The following is a 12,903-nucleotide window of genomic DNA, read 5'->3' as shown; positions in this document are numbered from 1 at the left end:
ATCGAACCCAACCCGGCCCCCTCACGAAACGGCACTGGCAAGATGATAAAGCCTAAAGATACGGAAATGACCATGTAAATGTCGTATTCCACATCCTGCTTACAGTGAGTAGGTACCTTGAAACGTCCTTCTGGCCCAAGACGAGGATCTTGAAAACTCGTCAAGTCCCTCCTGTGGATGTTTGTGAGGGTTAGGTGAGCACTTGGCTGATGCTGGAAATCAACCATCAAAGCCTGGCCAGTTTTGCACGCGACGGTTTGAAGTTCTTAACTGCTCAATTTGTTGTCTCTTCCGTTTGCTGCTCTTGCTGGAGTAACAGGAAATATCAGAGATGTCGTTTGAAAAAATTAAAATATAGTTCACGTACTCGCTATTGATAGAGTATATCGCATGTGTGATATTGAGACTACGTAGTGCCCACCGTAAATCTTGGGGCATCGCGACAAAGCCTACACGAATTTTATGTTAGATGCATTTCACATCGCTATTCCAGCCTACCTTTAACAGCGTCATCATTGCTGAGAGACCCATTTCGGATTACAGAATGTACCCCGAGAGTCACAGACGCTGCCAGTGAAGTCCACCATAGAAGAAACGTATAGGAATGGATCTGGATGACGATCGTTTCAACCATCGACAGCCTGTTGAACTTGAAGGCAGTGCAGCCCGTTTGTGAACGTGCTGTTTTGCATTATTTTCTAGGCAATCAATTGCAATGGAAGCGTGACAGTTAGGAGGGCTGTGAAATAGAGACCTGAGCGTGATTGTGTCGTTAAGAAATCTCGGAGCGATTTATGGACTAAGTGAACCGGACTGTCGTTGGTTTCGGGAATAAGGAGAATGGATTGAATGACGAGGAAAGACCTGACAAGGTTTTGTGGTTGGACATTTATGTAACAGTGTACCGAAATTACTTACATATATACAGAGGATCCAGGCCATGTGTCTGTAATGCACCTAGAAGCATTTGATGCGGCATGCCCTCTTCTTCCTGAACAACTTTAACTAGTGTTGACTCGAAGGACCTTCGACGAAGGCCAAGGCTCTCGTATACCATCTATAATCATAAGTCGGTGATTGGCTGCATATATTTTTTTGAATTCGGACTGGAAAAGCATGCGAATACCCTCTGTAGCGCTATATTGCTCTAGCTTCAACTGAAGCGAGACCTGCCTGGCATCTATAGTTCCGAGTACGAAGATGTTCTTCGACTCTGCTTGTGATGAATAGACGAAATGGGACCTGGTCTCCTCTAACTATGCATGCTTCAACTGCAGCGTTGGGGGACTGGTTTATTGATCCTCCGTCCCTAATTTCGCATTCGTCTAAAGCATCGATGACTACTAGTATCACCGTCGGTTTTCGTACGGCAGCACTGTATGTGAAGGTTGAATATGCATGGGAGAGCACGACTAACTTGTCAAATCGATAACTGAGTCGAGCATCCTTATCGGCGAGGAAGGGTTTTCTAGCAATGAAGTTTTTAACCAATGGCTCCATATTTTCGATAGTGATGGACAGCTGAAATGTCAACGTAGGAATGAAGCGAGATACTTTGTCTCGGTTTCCTGTTCCCCGGAAGAAGAAAAAGCTGGCAACAAGCCTCCCTTCATCTGCACGCCATTCTGCTACGGTCTGAGCCAGGGTAGACTTCCCATCCGGTCCATTTAACCAGAAAATTGGGCGAGTACTATCTATCCCCAGTAATTTGAGCTCATTCAAGACCCCCTTTCGAGTGGCTACCAAGCACCGAGCCATTTCCCCTGAGCAGTCTTTGTAAGAAGCGTTTGCTGATTGTAGCATCTGGTGTAAATTTGGCCCGGCTAATCACAAAGAACTGAGACCATGATGACCGAAGACAGGTGAAAATCACAGACGGTAAAATATACTATCAATGACGTTAGTGTACTGTTCAACGCGCTCAAAACTTCCAGAAAAATCGCTGAACGCGCTGCTTTCGGCGTTACTGGCCCCATTGAGTACGCCAGTAGTGGGCATGGCACCTCCAAATCTGATATCGAAAGTTACGGCTGCAGTTCGTGTGTTATGGGTACTTGGTCGATTGTGAGTGGACATGCGAGCTGAGAAGTCGAAGAAGACGATGAAGTGGGAAGAAAAGTGTGGGTGGAATATGCATGGGTCATAAATAGTGTTTTAATAAACGCTCAACTGCGCAGCCTCGTGATGGACTTGATGCAAATTGAACCCTAGTTCCTGGTGTGTGCTGCACGTTGTCGTCCTGCTTCTTCCAGATTGCATGGAGTTTAAAGTAGGCCAAGGTCCGGAATACTATTTCCGCGTGTAGCACTGACATAGAAATGAATGAACGCTGGTTATTTCCATAGCACATAAAGGAATAGAACGATTTGAAGTCTGAAAATGTCAAGTCGTGCATGATAAGTGCTGTTCCAATACACTTCTGGGAGGGAGCGTTGAATCGTAGTTTCATGAGGTATGCAGCCACTCGTGTGGTGTAACAAGAATAGCATGGCTAGCACCTGGGCCACAACGTTTGATGAAGACGTTGAATTAGTAATATTGGCGGGCGAGGAAGCTTGTTTTTTTTTTTTTGCTGTCATTGCACCAAGTCATTGCAGTTATTGCAGTTATTGCAGTACTAGCTTGGATGGCCTTTAATGCGCTACCATTTCTGGAAGATAAAATCAATGGCTTCTATACGATACAAACTTATTGACACATAACCCACTGATAAGTATGATACAATACAACAAGTTGGAAGACAGTGTAATGGCGTACGACATGGTTTGACTGGGCCCTATAAATTGGTTACACTTATGTCCTAAGTTGGTATAACATGTTTTTACGCACCAAAATAAGGAACAGAGCCAAGAGAGCAGACGCAAAACCATCGCTGTAGATAGTACAGCGATGTAATAGGAAGAATCGTAGTTCACTGCCCATACTATGTCCTCGATCAATCTCTTCACTATAGCCAATATTCCTAATTGTCGTCGCTCGTGGTAGCCTTCCAAATTGGGATGAACCAGAGTGCCACACCTGACCGAACTTAATACGAAATAGTATAGTATTGGATAGAAGAGGTTGGTTGAATTCGTGTTGCATCTAACATGGATGAAAAAAGACAGGGAAGCAGGTATAGTTAACTCACGGGGACGTTGACCTAGTAGGATACGGGGCAGCAACAGAGTTGAACCTCACCATGCTAGATAAATACAAAACTCACCACAATCGGGATACCATGAGTGTTGGCACATCGCTGCAATCCAACCAAATGATGATTTATTTTCGAATATTAGCCATCTAGCTGCTGCAGTATTGGATTTTATAGGTTTTCACATCTTACCGATGACTCAGCCGTTCATACTTAGGTTTTTCTGGAAGAGAATAAGTTATACCCAAGGCGATTGCATTGTTTAATCACCATCCACACTATCATAGGTGATTGGATAGTCAACTCGGCCGGGAAAGGAGGAACCTCTCCAAGAAAAATATTTTCGCCGCATTTGTATACTCTATAACACTCTTCTGTTTGAAACCTACGAAGAGAAACAAAATCAGCTTTCCAGTAATCAGTTCGTAGCACATGCAGCAGACGACAGCGCACCATGACCCTCCTGCTCGCAGACCATCAGCTCTGCATGAACATTCTCTGATACAATCTCCCACATGCGGATTGCTTCTTCCACCGTGACGCGACTGTCCTTGTCGCCATGTGCGATCGAAAGAGGGACCGTGATCTTTGATGCATTATTCAAAGGAGATATTCTTTCGAGGAACTCTCTGATCTCCGGTATGGTCTCGTCCCCGTACTCGCGTCGCCGGGCAGCGCGACGAACAGCAGCGGTATTCTGGAGAAAAGATGGCCAATGGGCAATACCGAAGTTTGCAACGCCGCAAGTAAGCTTAGAAGAAAAATGTATTAAGCTAGCCTATAAGAATAGACATTTTATTGAGATAGTTTTCAAGAGTAGAGTGAGATTACGCACGAACACCATATAACCTCCGTCTGCAAGGGAAACAAGGGTTATCAGTGAGAAATGGCCACAGCTAAACCTAGCGAATCTTACATGATCCACCCATCACAGCAATCCGCTTAGAATCCAGCCATTTCATATTTTTATCGACGTGATCTAGTAGCGCGCCAATGTCCCTATCATGAATCTGAGTGAACAGGAAAGGAGAAAAGCAGTTCGTTGACATACTTTACCGAATCTTCTCGCTTCTCAACGTCGTCTGCTGCCATATATTTCTTTCCATACCCCGAACTTCCCCGCACGTTTGGATAAATAACAGCGCAGCCTAACTCGTTGAGCAAGTATCCGTGGATAGGGCTATTTTAAAGACTTTCAGCAGAAGATAAGCATGCAATAGATTTTCACAAACACTCGGTGTTGTGCCGTAGCTTGGGACTCTGGGCCTCCATGAATTCCGATGACGACCGGGGCCACAGACTGTTCTTCAGACGGATGATAATACATCGCAGGAATCTCCAGCCCATCAAAGCTCTTGAACTTGATCAACTTGGGTGGCAACGTTCGGAACTTGAGGAGGGCTGCAGCTGCCTGGCTGTATTCTGAGAAAGAAGTAGATATATATGCATTACCTTGTTCATCTCTTTGAACATGTTCGAGTGAAGATGCGATATCCAAACGAGCGACAAAACCTCGTGAACGATGAGAAACCAGTTTGAGCGCGAGTTCGCCAGGCTTCTCATTGAGTGCATTCGTTGTGAAACTGATTCCACCCCCTTCCCATTCCAACTGAACTTCGATGACAGTATCCTTATGAGCATCGCTCAAAGGCATCATATAGAGCTTACTCCAGCCTTCTACATTGGCACAAAAGAATATCCTGTCTCGCGTGACCTCGATACTTGATATTTCCCATGAAATAGGCCGCAGGGCGTACAAGTGGGGCTCAGGTGAAGTAACATGCGTGACCGAACCTGTTTCAATGTCGTACATAATAACCGCATTATAATCACCATAGGCATTAGTGATCATGAAAATTGACGAGGCTTTGCTTGGGTCACGCGAAAAAAGAGACCGTGTATAGGCCGTCTCGTCTTCCTTTTCCGTCGACTGAGGTAGAGTGATAAGGTCGGGTGCGTATGGACCCGGACCAGATATATCGACGATGTATAAAGGGCGATAAGCTGAGCTATTTTGTTTTGTCAGGAGAATGTATCGATCATCAACTGAGATGCTCTCGACAACCCAGCGCGAGGTGCCTTGGCCGGTAGTGGGGGTGATTAACTTTGAAGGTAAATGAAATGGAGCAGCGTCTGCATTTGCTCCTGTCTTTGACCCAATCAAATCCATTATATAAATCAAAGTATCAGTTTTGTTCTCTTTGTTAGACGAAAATGCCATGATCCTAGAAAAAGATGTAAATTATGGCAAGTCATGTTTGTGTTATCAAGAAACCCCACCTGTCAGATTGAGAGATGATGAGATTGTTGTACCTGAATCCATCGTGGGTTAGCCGTTCGATACGTCCTGTGCCAGGGTGATTATCAAGCTCTCCTTCGATTTTTGGCAGTGTATGCGCAGAATAAGCATCTTCCCAGTAACGCCTAAACGACGAGGCAACAGTTTAAGCAGGAAACTTCATTTGCATGGAGTAGATACATACCAGAGTTGGTATTCTTCACTCCCGTCGAAATCCATCACCATCAAAGCTCCCCCACCTCTCCATACGCCTCTCCAATCATCACCCTTAATCGGAAAAAAGTCGAATATGTTTCTTCCAATACCAATATCAAAGTGTGTGAGACGTTGTAAGTCGGTGCTCTGTGTGTCTGTGGGCACTCGATATATCTGCTCAACTTGGGCATCTGCTGGCCTGTGCGATACGAGGAGATGGTCTGGGGTTTTCTGGCCATCCGCAGTCTCGACAGAACGTTCGAACCCGAAGAGGGTAAAGCCTTGTGAGAGGGAATTCAAGATCAGACGATAGCATGAGGGCAAGATAAACTCAAAAGGCATACCACGCGCAGCATCTTCGTAATCCTTCATACCACTGAATATACGCTGTGGAATAGGCTCAACGTTGATAGTCTTGACCTGACTTGCAGGTTGCGAGAATTTCAGATAGCTATAATCGAAGGACATGATGGTATCGCCTCTCTCGAGCGGTCATGGTTCAGCTGGTCGCCACAGAGAACAGATATATAGGAGTCTATGTATAGGCCCGGGCATGTGGGACATGTCCTATGATTCAAAAGAGGAAAAGAAAGAGCAGACTAATCGAGGTTTTAATTCATTCTTATCTGGACATCTGACCTCGGGAGGTTGGACAAGCCTGAGATTTAGATATCTGTCGCGGCTGTCATTGTGAATGCGTTGAAGTGGAACAAGAAATAGTGTGAAGTACCGCTTGACGGACAACCCAGTCTCGATCGATATTCCCAGGCGAGTCTGAGGCTTGGAGTCTGTGGGTACACTGGCATCTGACCTCCCACTGGAAAGACAAAACCGCCCAAGTAGTCACCAATGCCAGTACCTTTTTCTTACTCCCAGCAACAATGATATAGTTTCATGGCCTTGGTACGCCTGCTCAATGTTATATCATTATCTCACCAGATTCTCGAACTCTTGAGTCTCTGACCTTGTTTTACAGGAGACTTTCATGTACCTTTTGGAAAACCAGGTCACCAATTGAAACTTCCTTAGGCAGAAACACTAGCTTTTCAAGCACCAAAACAGTGAGCCCATCTCACAGAAATGATATTTTTGAGCGATAGATAAAGTGAACCTTTCTAGGATCCCCTTACTGTACGAAGAAGCTAATCAGTGGTACACATCCTTCGACCCCCTCAGAGGACTCATCGACAGACCCAATCCTACACCGCTCTCGATCTAGCCCTCGAGGTCCTGAATCTTTGTCAGAGAGCGGGGAACCGATTCGAAAAATACAAGATGGACTTTTCGAGCATCTGAAGTCTTGATAAGCACGTTATTCCCCATCTTGGCCCAAAACTCTACGGAAGATTGAGTGATGTTGTTGACATATTCTTTTATCCTCAAATCCAGTGTTCTACTATGCTTGAAGTCAATAATGTCCCCCACTCTGACATATTGCATTTATCCTATTATATTGGCGTAATGCAATGTTGCCCGAACTCCTAAACACGGTAAGCCATACCGCTTCTTAGTGATCTTCCCAACATAATATTCACTGGATAAGCGCAGGCGACCACAATGGAGGTCGAGTTTGCATCAAGCCATTGTCACACACTTGTACAGATAATTATGCAAATCCAAGTACATTTCAAGATTGTCTTACCTCAAGCGTTACATGCTTCGTGCATTAACGACTAATAAGAGTGAGGATGACGCAGGCTCAGACAAGACCGCGGTGACAAGTGAACGTAGCTAAAAGTGATAGGTGATGTCCGAGCGCCCCTGATGTTAATTCCGAGTCAACCGTTATCTCATCTCAAAGCTTCTCACAATGATGGCTATGACGGCCGACTCCTATTCCTATGTCTCAGGAAATATGCCGGAAATCATGCCTTGTGACCCCTTGATCGTATATAATTAGTTCAAGTTCATGTTCCCAGTGTTGTTGATGAGCTGACGGTTTTCATTGGCAACAGATACGATCTTGTGATATGTTCTCAGTGGCTGTAATTTTTGAGCGCGAGACAGTGTCATTTAATGTGAAGATCATGACATCTAGATGGGCAAACTTGAATGACCAACTTACAGATACTCTCAAGGTCAAGTCCTTCTGATCCGGCAAACGAGTACAGTTCATCACTGGCTCTGCGATAAATACACTGGCGCCAATTCAGCTATAAAATGCGACACGTTGGACTGGTCCTTTACTCTATCACTCCTCCCCACACTTCCACCTGAAACCAAGCTTACGATGGATGTTTCATCACTAGCGGTGCTATGTATCACTAAGTAAGCCTCTCTAACTTCTACACAATGGAATCATGTGCTCATGTCTTCAAGCGCTACCAAATTCTTCGACGCTATTCAACCCATGAGTGGCAGCATAAACATAAAAATTCTTCTCCTCAATTATTCCTCACCACTCTATTATTTTTCTGGAAACGTTCCAAGAAATGCGTACGTACATCAGCTTGTTTTCTGCCTTCTTTTGACGTGTTTCTGAATTTTAAAAATGTAGGGATATATTGATTGTAAGCGGCCTTAACAGCCATCTAAGAATTTAATTGAACAACTGATGAAGTTGGATATGCAGGGTTTCGGTTATGTGCTCAGCTTTGCTTTCTTTGGAGTCCTCGTCGTTCAGACCTGTAAGGATATCACTCCTATATCCCATTACCTGCTTTAAACTATGTTATGTCACAGTTATTTATCAAACAAGATTTCCCAATGATAGGATGGTGATGAGGTATTTTAGTAGGTGTTCCCTTCCGAATATATTCTCTCCCTTTGAATGAACTTTTTTAGTCTGGGCAGTCTTACTTTTAGAAGCATTGAGCTGCGTGTTTACTCTTATTGCATTTGGAAAAGGGCTGTCTCTTGCGTGTCTTGCATGTGCCGTCAATCCGACACAGTGGCCGCTGTATATGGGTTTCTCCTGTATACTTCCCCCCGGTATTGTAGGGGAGGGGCCACCTGCCTGGTCCTTCCTGGTCCTTTCAATTCTCACAGGGCTGAGTATGTCGCTCCTACAATATGTGGCATGCTTACCCATCAATGGTGCTAGTCTCATCTATGGTACATGGCTTCTTTTGCTGGAGACTTTGGGTCATCAATAAGTCGCTAATTGTACCTTGTGTGGTCATGATGGTGAGCGGTTAACAAAATCAACGTCGCCTTCCTCATGATGAAGCTTTTAGATATCCTTGCTTCAATGTATAATAGTGATATATGATGCCACTGGCAATATTACAGCACAAAAGGAATATGTTAGTATCCTTTATTTTGCTTATGGAGGCTGTTGAGCGGAATTGTATCCTGCAGTCCGCCAACCCACAAGCAATCTCTTTGGGTGGAGATTCAGCTGCCTGGAGCGACTATGTATGTGTCAAAGCGCATTATTGATATGCTATTCTGACAAGAAACATCTTCATTACACCAGTTGTGGCTAGGTAGCAGTTTTGTGTGCGACATAATAATCACTGTGCAAACAACCCGTCTTGTCAGTGCATTCCTTACATACTTCCCCAACTTCTAATTTATGCAATCATCTCCAGCTTTTCAAATTAAAATCCGCTTCAGGAATAAAGAACACAAAATCACTTCTGTCCAAGCTTATTAAATTGACGTTTGAAACCGGAATGGTCACCAGTGTAGCCACACTGGTAGAGTTGATAATGGCGGTAACACTACCCCAATATTACCACTTGCTAATGTACCATTTCTTTTCAAATTTAATCAAGTTCTTGCTGATCTCTTACTGCTCTTCCAGATTTTATTCGCTTTCCAAATTGTATGATAATATATTCATCGTTATGAGCAAACTCATTAATGTTGTGTCACGGTGTAGATATGCCAACTGTATGATGGCCACCCTGAACACTCGACTGGTGTTACACGGTGACGACAAGACTGATCAAGTTGCAACAGCACTCTTTGTGCCTCCACACATAGATCGAACCGCCACTTCATCACTACACTTTCGATCGGAAGGACAACAGTGCCGCAGTCGGACAACCACCTATAACCCAAGCTCAGAATATGAGCTGGTCCCTTTCCCAGAGAACGAGGGTATAGGATTTGTTTACCACGAAAACCAGTCCGAAGATGCAAGCACGGCCTTTCAGGCATCTGAAGTCATAATAATCAAACCACCCCCGATCCTGTCTCAAAGTTCGACGGAAGATTGAGTGGCAAGGTTGACATATCTTTTTCATCCTAAAGTTTAAGGTCCTGCTAGAAGTAGAGATGTTCCTTCACCAATGATAATCCTATATTCCGCTCTTTTGCTATTTTTGTTATATCCAGTTTATACACATTCCAGAGGACGTTGTTATATTTCTTGAAATGTCTACGTTCGTACTCTATTTATTTATTATATCTTGCTCATAGCCTAGACCTAAATTTTGGCAAGTGCAATCTTATCATGCTACAGGCAACGTTCGAAATATGGTATATGGTAAGTGCCGCAGCTGCCTGGATATGTTGAAAGAAACAGAAATATATGCATAACCTTCCTTGTTCATCTCACCGATTACGTTCGAATGCAGATGCGGTATTCAAACGAACGACGATACCTCTGAACAATGAGAAACAAGCTTGAGTGCAAGTTCATTCGGTTTCCTATTGAGCGCATTCGTTGTGCAATTGATTCTACCCCCTCCCATTTGAATTTCAGCGTTCGAACTCAAAGAGGGTAAAGCCTTGTACGAGGGACCTTAAGGCCTCAAGATCAGGACGATAGCCTGAAGGTCAAGATAAACTCAAAAGACATACCTCGCGTGGCATCTTCGTAATCCTTCGGGTCATCGAGGTTTTGCCACATCCTTATCTGAACATCTGACCTCAGGATATTAGCCAAGTCTGAGGTTCAGATGAGCCATCTTTGACAACCTTGAGACGCATCTTGAAGTTTGTAAAGTAAATCGATCACCCAGGATATATCTACGAATTGTTGCGACTCTGGGTCACTCTGAATGTGGAATAAGAAATAGTGAAGTGCCGCTTGAACTCAGACGACCAAGTCGCGATGTTCCCAGGCGAGTCTGGCGTCGACATACATCTTCGGGATACATCTGACCCGTCCACTGGAAAGACAAAACCACCGCCCAAGAAGTCATTAATCCCAGTACCATTTTCTTATACTCCCAGCGACGATGGCACAGATGAGAATATCTTGATTTTGTTCCATGGCCTTGGTATGCCTGCTTAATATTATCGTTATCTCACCAGATTCTCTAATTCTGATCTTGATTTACAGGAGACTCTCATGTACCTTTTGGGAAGCTGGGTCGTCAGTTAAAGCTTCCTCAGACAGCGACGCTAGCTTTGCAAGCACCAGAACAGTGAGTCTATCCCATAAAAATGATATTTTTGAGTGACAGACAAAGTGAACATTTCCAGGATCCCCTTTCTGTACGAACAAGCATTTCAGTGGTACCCATCCTTCGACCCTCTTGGAGAACTCATCGACAGACCTAATCCTACCCCTGCTCTCGATCTAACCCTGAAGGTCCTCAACCATCTCATCCAAGACTGCTCGTGGCCCCCTCATAGAATACATCTATTCGGATTTGCACAGGGTGGAAGCGTAGCAGCAGAACTTTGCATCAAATGGTGGAAACAGGAGGCGGAGAAACACGTTAAATCCCCTGGAACACCTATCCGAGCACTAGGCTCCCTCGTCACAGTGTCAGGGCCTCTATTATCTTATCCGACATTATCAAAAGCATGCTCTACTCCGGTGCTAGTGTTCCACCGTCCTGCGCCATCTGAATCAGCGTTGCCGAGCAGTGCGATGACCGCTTTTGGGAGGGCGTTTGGTCGTATTAAGGAAGTTAAAATGAGCGGTGAAGGTATGCCACGGTCGAGAGATGAGTGGGAGCCCATTATGCGATTTTGGAGCGAGCAGCTTGGTAGAAGGCAGGGGAATGGACTATATGAAGTAATGACAGGCGTTGCTGGAGAAGTGCATAAACCATAAATCCTAATGTGTGTTCGGCCGGCCTATATGCACTGTAGATATTCAATACGCTAGCCATTAACAATGCAAATTGATAGACCTTACTTGGGGTTTCGCATGCAAAGAGAAAAGCTATATAACGAAACTAGAACTAGTGTCCTGGGCAGATAACCATATCAGCCTATTCCTATTCACAGATATGTTTCCGGTGTTTAAATGATATACACAACGATGTAAAAGCTAGATGCAAAAAAATCAGCGGCACAAATATACAACAAAACCAGAGTCACACGCACGTTGGTTATCACGCACATCCCTAATCACCTGATGATTCGATCTTGACCTCAACTCCAGTCCTTTTCCGACGTTCTGAATGTATAGGTATCAGCAAATATACTGGAATGCCAGGAATATATGTGACTCACTCCTTGGGCGCGGTGGAGGAGACGGTGGAGGTTCCAGTAAGCTAGAGGTACTTCCAGAAAACATATCGTCGAGTTTATCTTTCATGAGGGTATTCAGGCGCGCTCTTTCAACAGCTTAATCACAAACTCATTAGTTGCATAACAATATAATACCCAAGACACGAACCTGCGCTCTCAGATGGGCCGTAGATAGCCTCTAGTCGGCTCTGAATATTTTCAATACTTCTACATAAATGATATCACAAAATGAATTGAATATACCACAACAGGCTATATACAGGATGGACCGACTTCTCATCGACGAATCCACTGGTGGCCATTATGTCGAGAACGTTTTCCCATCGTAATGGCTTTATCCTGTTCTGCATGCTTTTCTCGGCTTGGGGAATATGAGCGGCTAGAAGAGAGAGTATTTGTGACAAATGCGTTGAAGATGCCACTGTAAGGGCGTTCAAGAAGGAAGAGTCAAAGATATCTTCTTCTTTTACTTCTTCGTCTGAAGGGCTTTGGTCGCCCTCGGAACCACTTTTGCGTTGCTGCTGAAGTGCCTGTATTGCTAATAGCTTGACTTCATCCTGGAAGCTCCATTCTGGTACATGCACGTCACCCGCAAGCATAGGCCATCGAGTCCACGTATCCCCAGTCGTCTGTGTAGAAGGGCCATTTCTCGTTTCCCCGGACTTTGGCGACACACTTCGAGTCGGGCCACGAGAGGAACCTTCGACCGGAGTGCGACTGGTGTTACTTGGGCTATCTTCATCAGTTTCGTCGCCTTTGTCGTAGGGTGATACTGATGAATGGTCTTTTGTAAGGTGAGAGACGATATCGAGCGTGTTCTCTGTCCGTAATGCGCGCAGAAGGGACGAATATTCAGAAAGCTCTGAATGAAGAGCAACTGGCACAACCTTGCGCT

The 12,903-nt window shown here is 44.6% G+C and overlaps 6 protein-coding genes across 6 annotated transcripts; 2 read left to right on the top strand and 4 right to left on the bottom strand.

The window, feature by feature from the left end:
• Positions 1-31: 31 nt before the first annotated feature.
• On the bottom strand, positions 32-2,076 carry SERLADRAFT_414651 (uncharacterized protein; the record flags this gene model as incomplete). Its single annotated transcript, XM_007316851.1, has 8 exons — positions 32-52; positions 117-307; positions 368-449; positions 499-864; positions 919-1,057; positions 1,258-1,375; positions 1,418-1,803; positions 1,900-2,076. The coding sequence occupies 5 exons, from the start codon at positions 2,074-2,076 to the stop codon at positions 800-802; spliced, it is 885 nt and encodes a 294-aa protein (XP_007316913.1).
• Positions 2,077-3,551: 1,475 nt separating this feature from the next.
• Positions 3,552-6,095, bottom strand: SERLADRAFT_436559 (uncharacterized protein; the record flags this gene model as incomplete). The annotated part of the gene is made up of 8 exons (XM_007316850.1): positions 3,552-3,911; positions 3,969-3,988; positions 4,050-4,132; positions 4,185-4,313; positions 4,366-5,358; positions 5,414-5,557; positions 5,617-5,908; positions 5,972-6,095. The coding sequence occupies 8 exons, from the start codon at positions 6,093-6,095 to the stop codon at positions 3,552-3,554; spliced, it is 2,145 nt and encodes a 714-aa protein (XP_007316912.1).
• A 909-nt stretch (positions 6,096-7,004) lies between these two features.
• Positions 7,005-9,849, top strand: SERLADRAFT_447867 (uncharacterized protein; the record flags this gene model as incomplete). Its single annotated transcript, XM_007316849.1, has 16 exons — positions 7,005-7,117; positions 7,176-7,515; positions 7,583-7,645; positions 7,695-7,895; positions 7,947-8,063; positions 8,125-8,137; positions 8,200-8,254; positions 8,310-8,360; positions 8,412-8,621; positions 8,671-8,753; positions 8,804-8,872; positions 8,928-8,984; positions 9,046-9,105; positions 9,161-9,318; positions 9,376-9,396; positions 9,454-9,849. The coding sequence occupies 13 exons, from the start codon at positions 7,858-7,860 to the stop codon at positions 9,791-9,793; spliced, it is 1,272 nt and encodes a 423-aa protein (XP_007316911.1).
• A 288-nt stretch (positions 9,850-10,137) lies between these two features.
• On the bottom strand, positions 10,138-10,428 carry SERLADRAFT_385779 (uncharacterized protein; the record flags this gene model as incomplete). Its single annotated transcript, XM_007316848.1, has 3 exons — positions 10,138-10,226; positions 10,261-10,320; positions 10,380-10,428. 3 exons carry the CDS (start codon positions 10,426-10,428, stop codon positions 10,138-10,140), a joined length of 198 nt encoding a protein of 65 aa, XP_007316910.1.
• Positions 10,429-10,632: 204 nt separating this feature from the next.
• On the top strand, positions 10,633-11,586 carry SERLADRAFT_368254 (uncharacterized protein; the record flags this gene model as incomplete). The annotated part of the gene is made up of 3 exons (XM_007316847.1): positions 10,633-10,801; positions 10,864-10,948; positions 11,007-11,586. The coding sequence occupies 3 exons, from the start codon at positions 10,633-10,635 to the stop codon at positions 11,584-11,586; spliced, it is 834 nt and encodes a 277-aa protein (XP_007316909.1).
• A 93-nt stretch (positions 11,587-11,679) lies between these two features.
• SERLADRAFT_464117 (uncharacterized protein) lies at positions 11,680-12,723 on the bottom strand (the record flags this gene model as incomplete). The annotated part of the gene is made up of 5 exons (XM_007316846.1): positions 11,680-11,805; positions 11,862-11,934; positions 11,991-12,104; positions 12,157-12,215; positions 12,282-12,723. 4 exons carry the CDS (start codon positions 12,605-12,607, stop codon positions 11,882-11,884), a joined length of 552 nt encoding a protein of 183 aa, XP_007316908.1.
• Positions 12,724-12,903: the final 180 nt, after the last annotated feature.

The sequence above is a fragment of the Serpula lacrymans genome, assembly GCF_000218685.1.
Source record: "Serpula lacrymans var. lacrymans S7.9 unplaced genomic scaffold SERLAscaffold_5, whole genome shotgun sequence".
Classification (NCBI taxonomy): domain Eukaryota; kingdom Fungi; phylum Basidiomycota; class Agaricomycetes; order Boletales; family Serpulaceae; genus Serpula; species Serpula lacrymans.
This window is presented reverse-complemented; position numbering and strand designations above follow the sequence as displayed.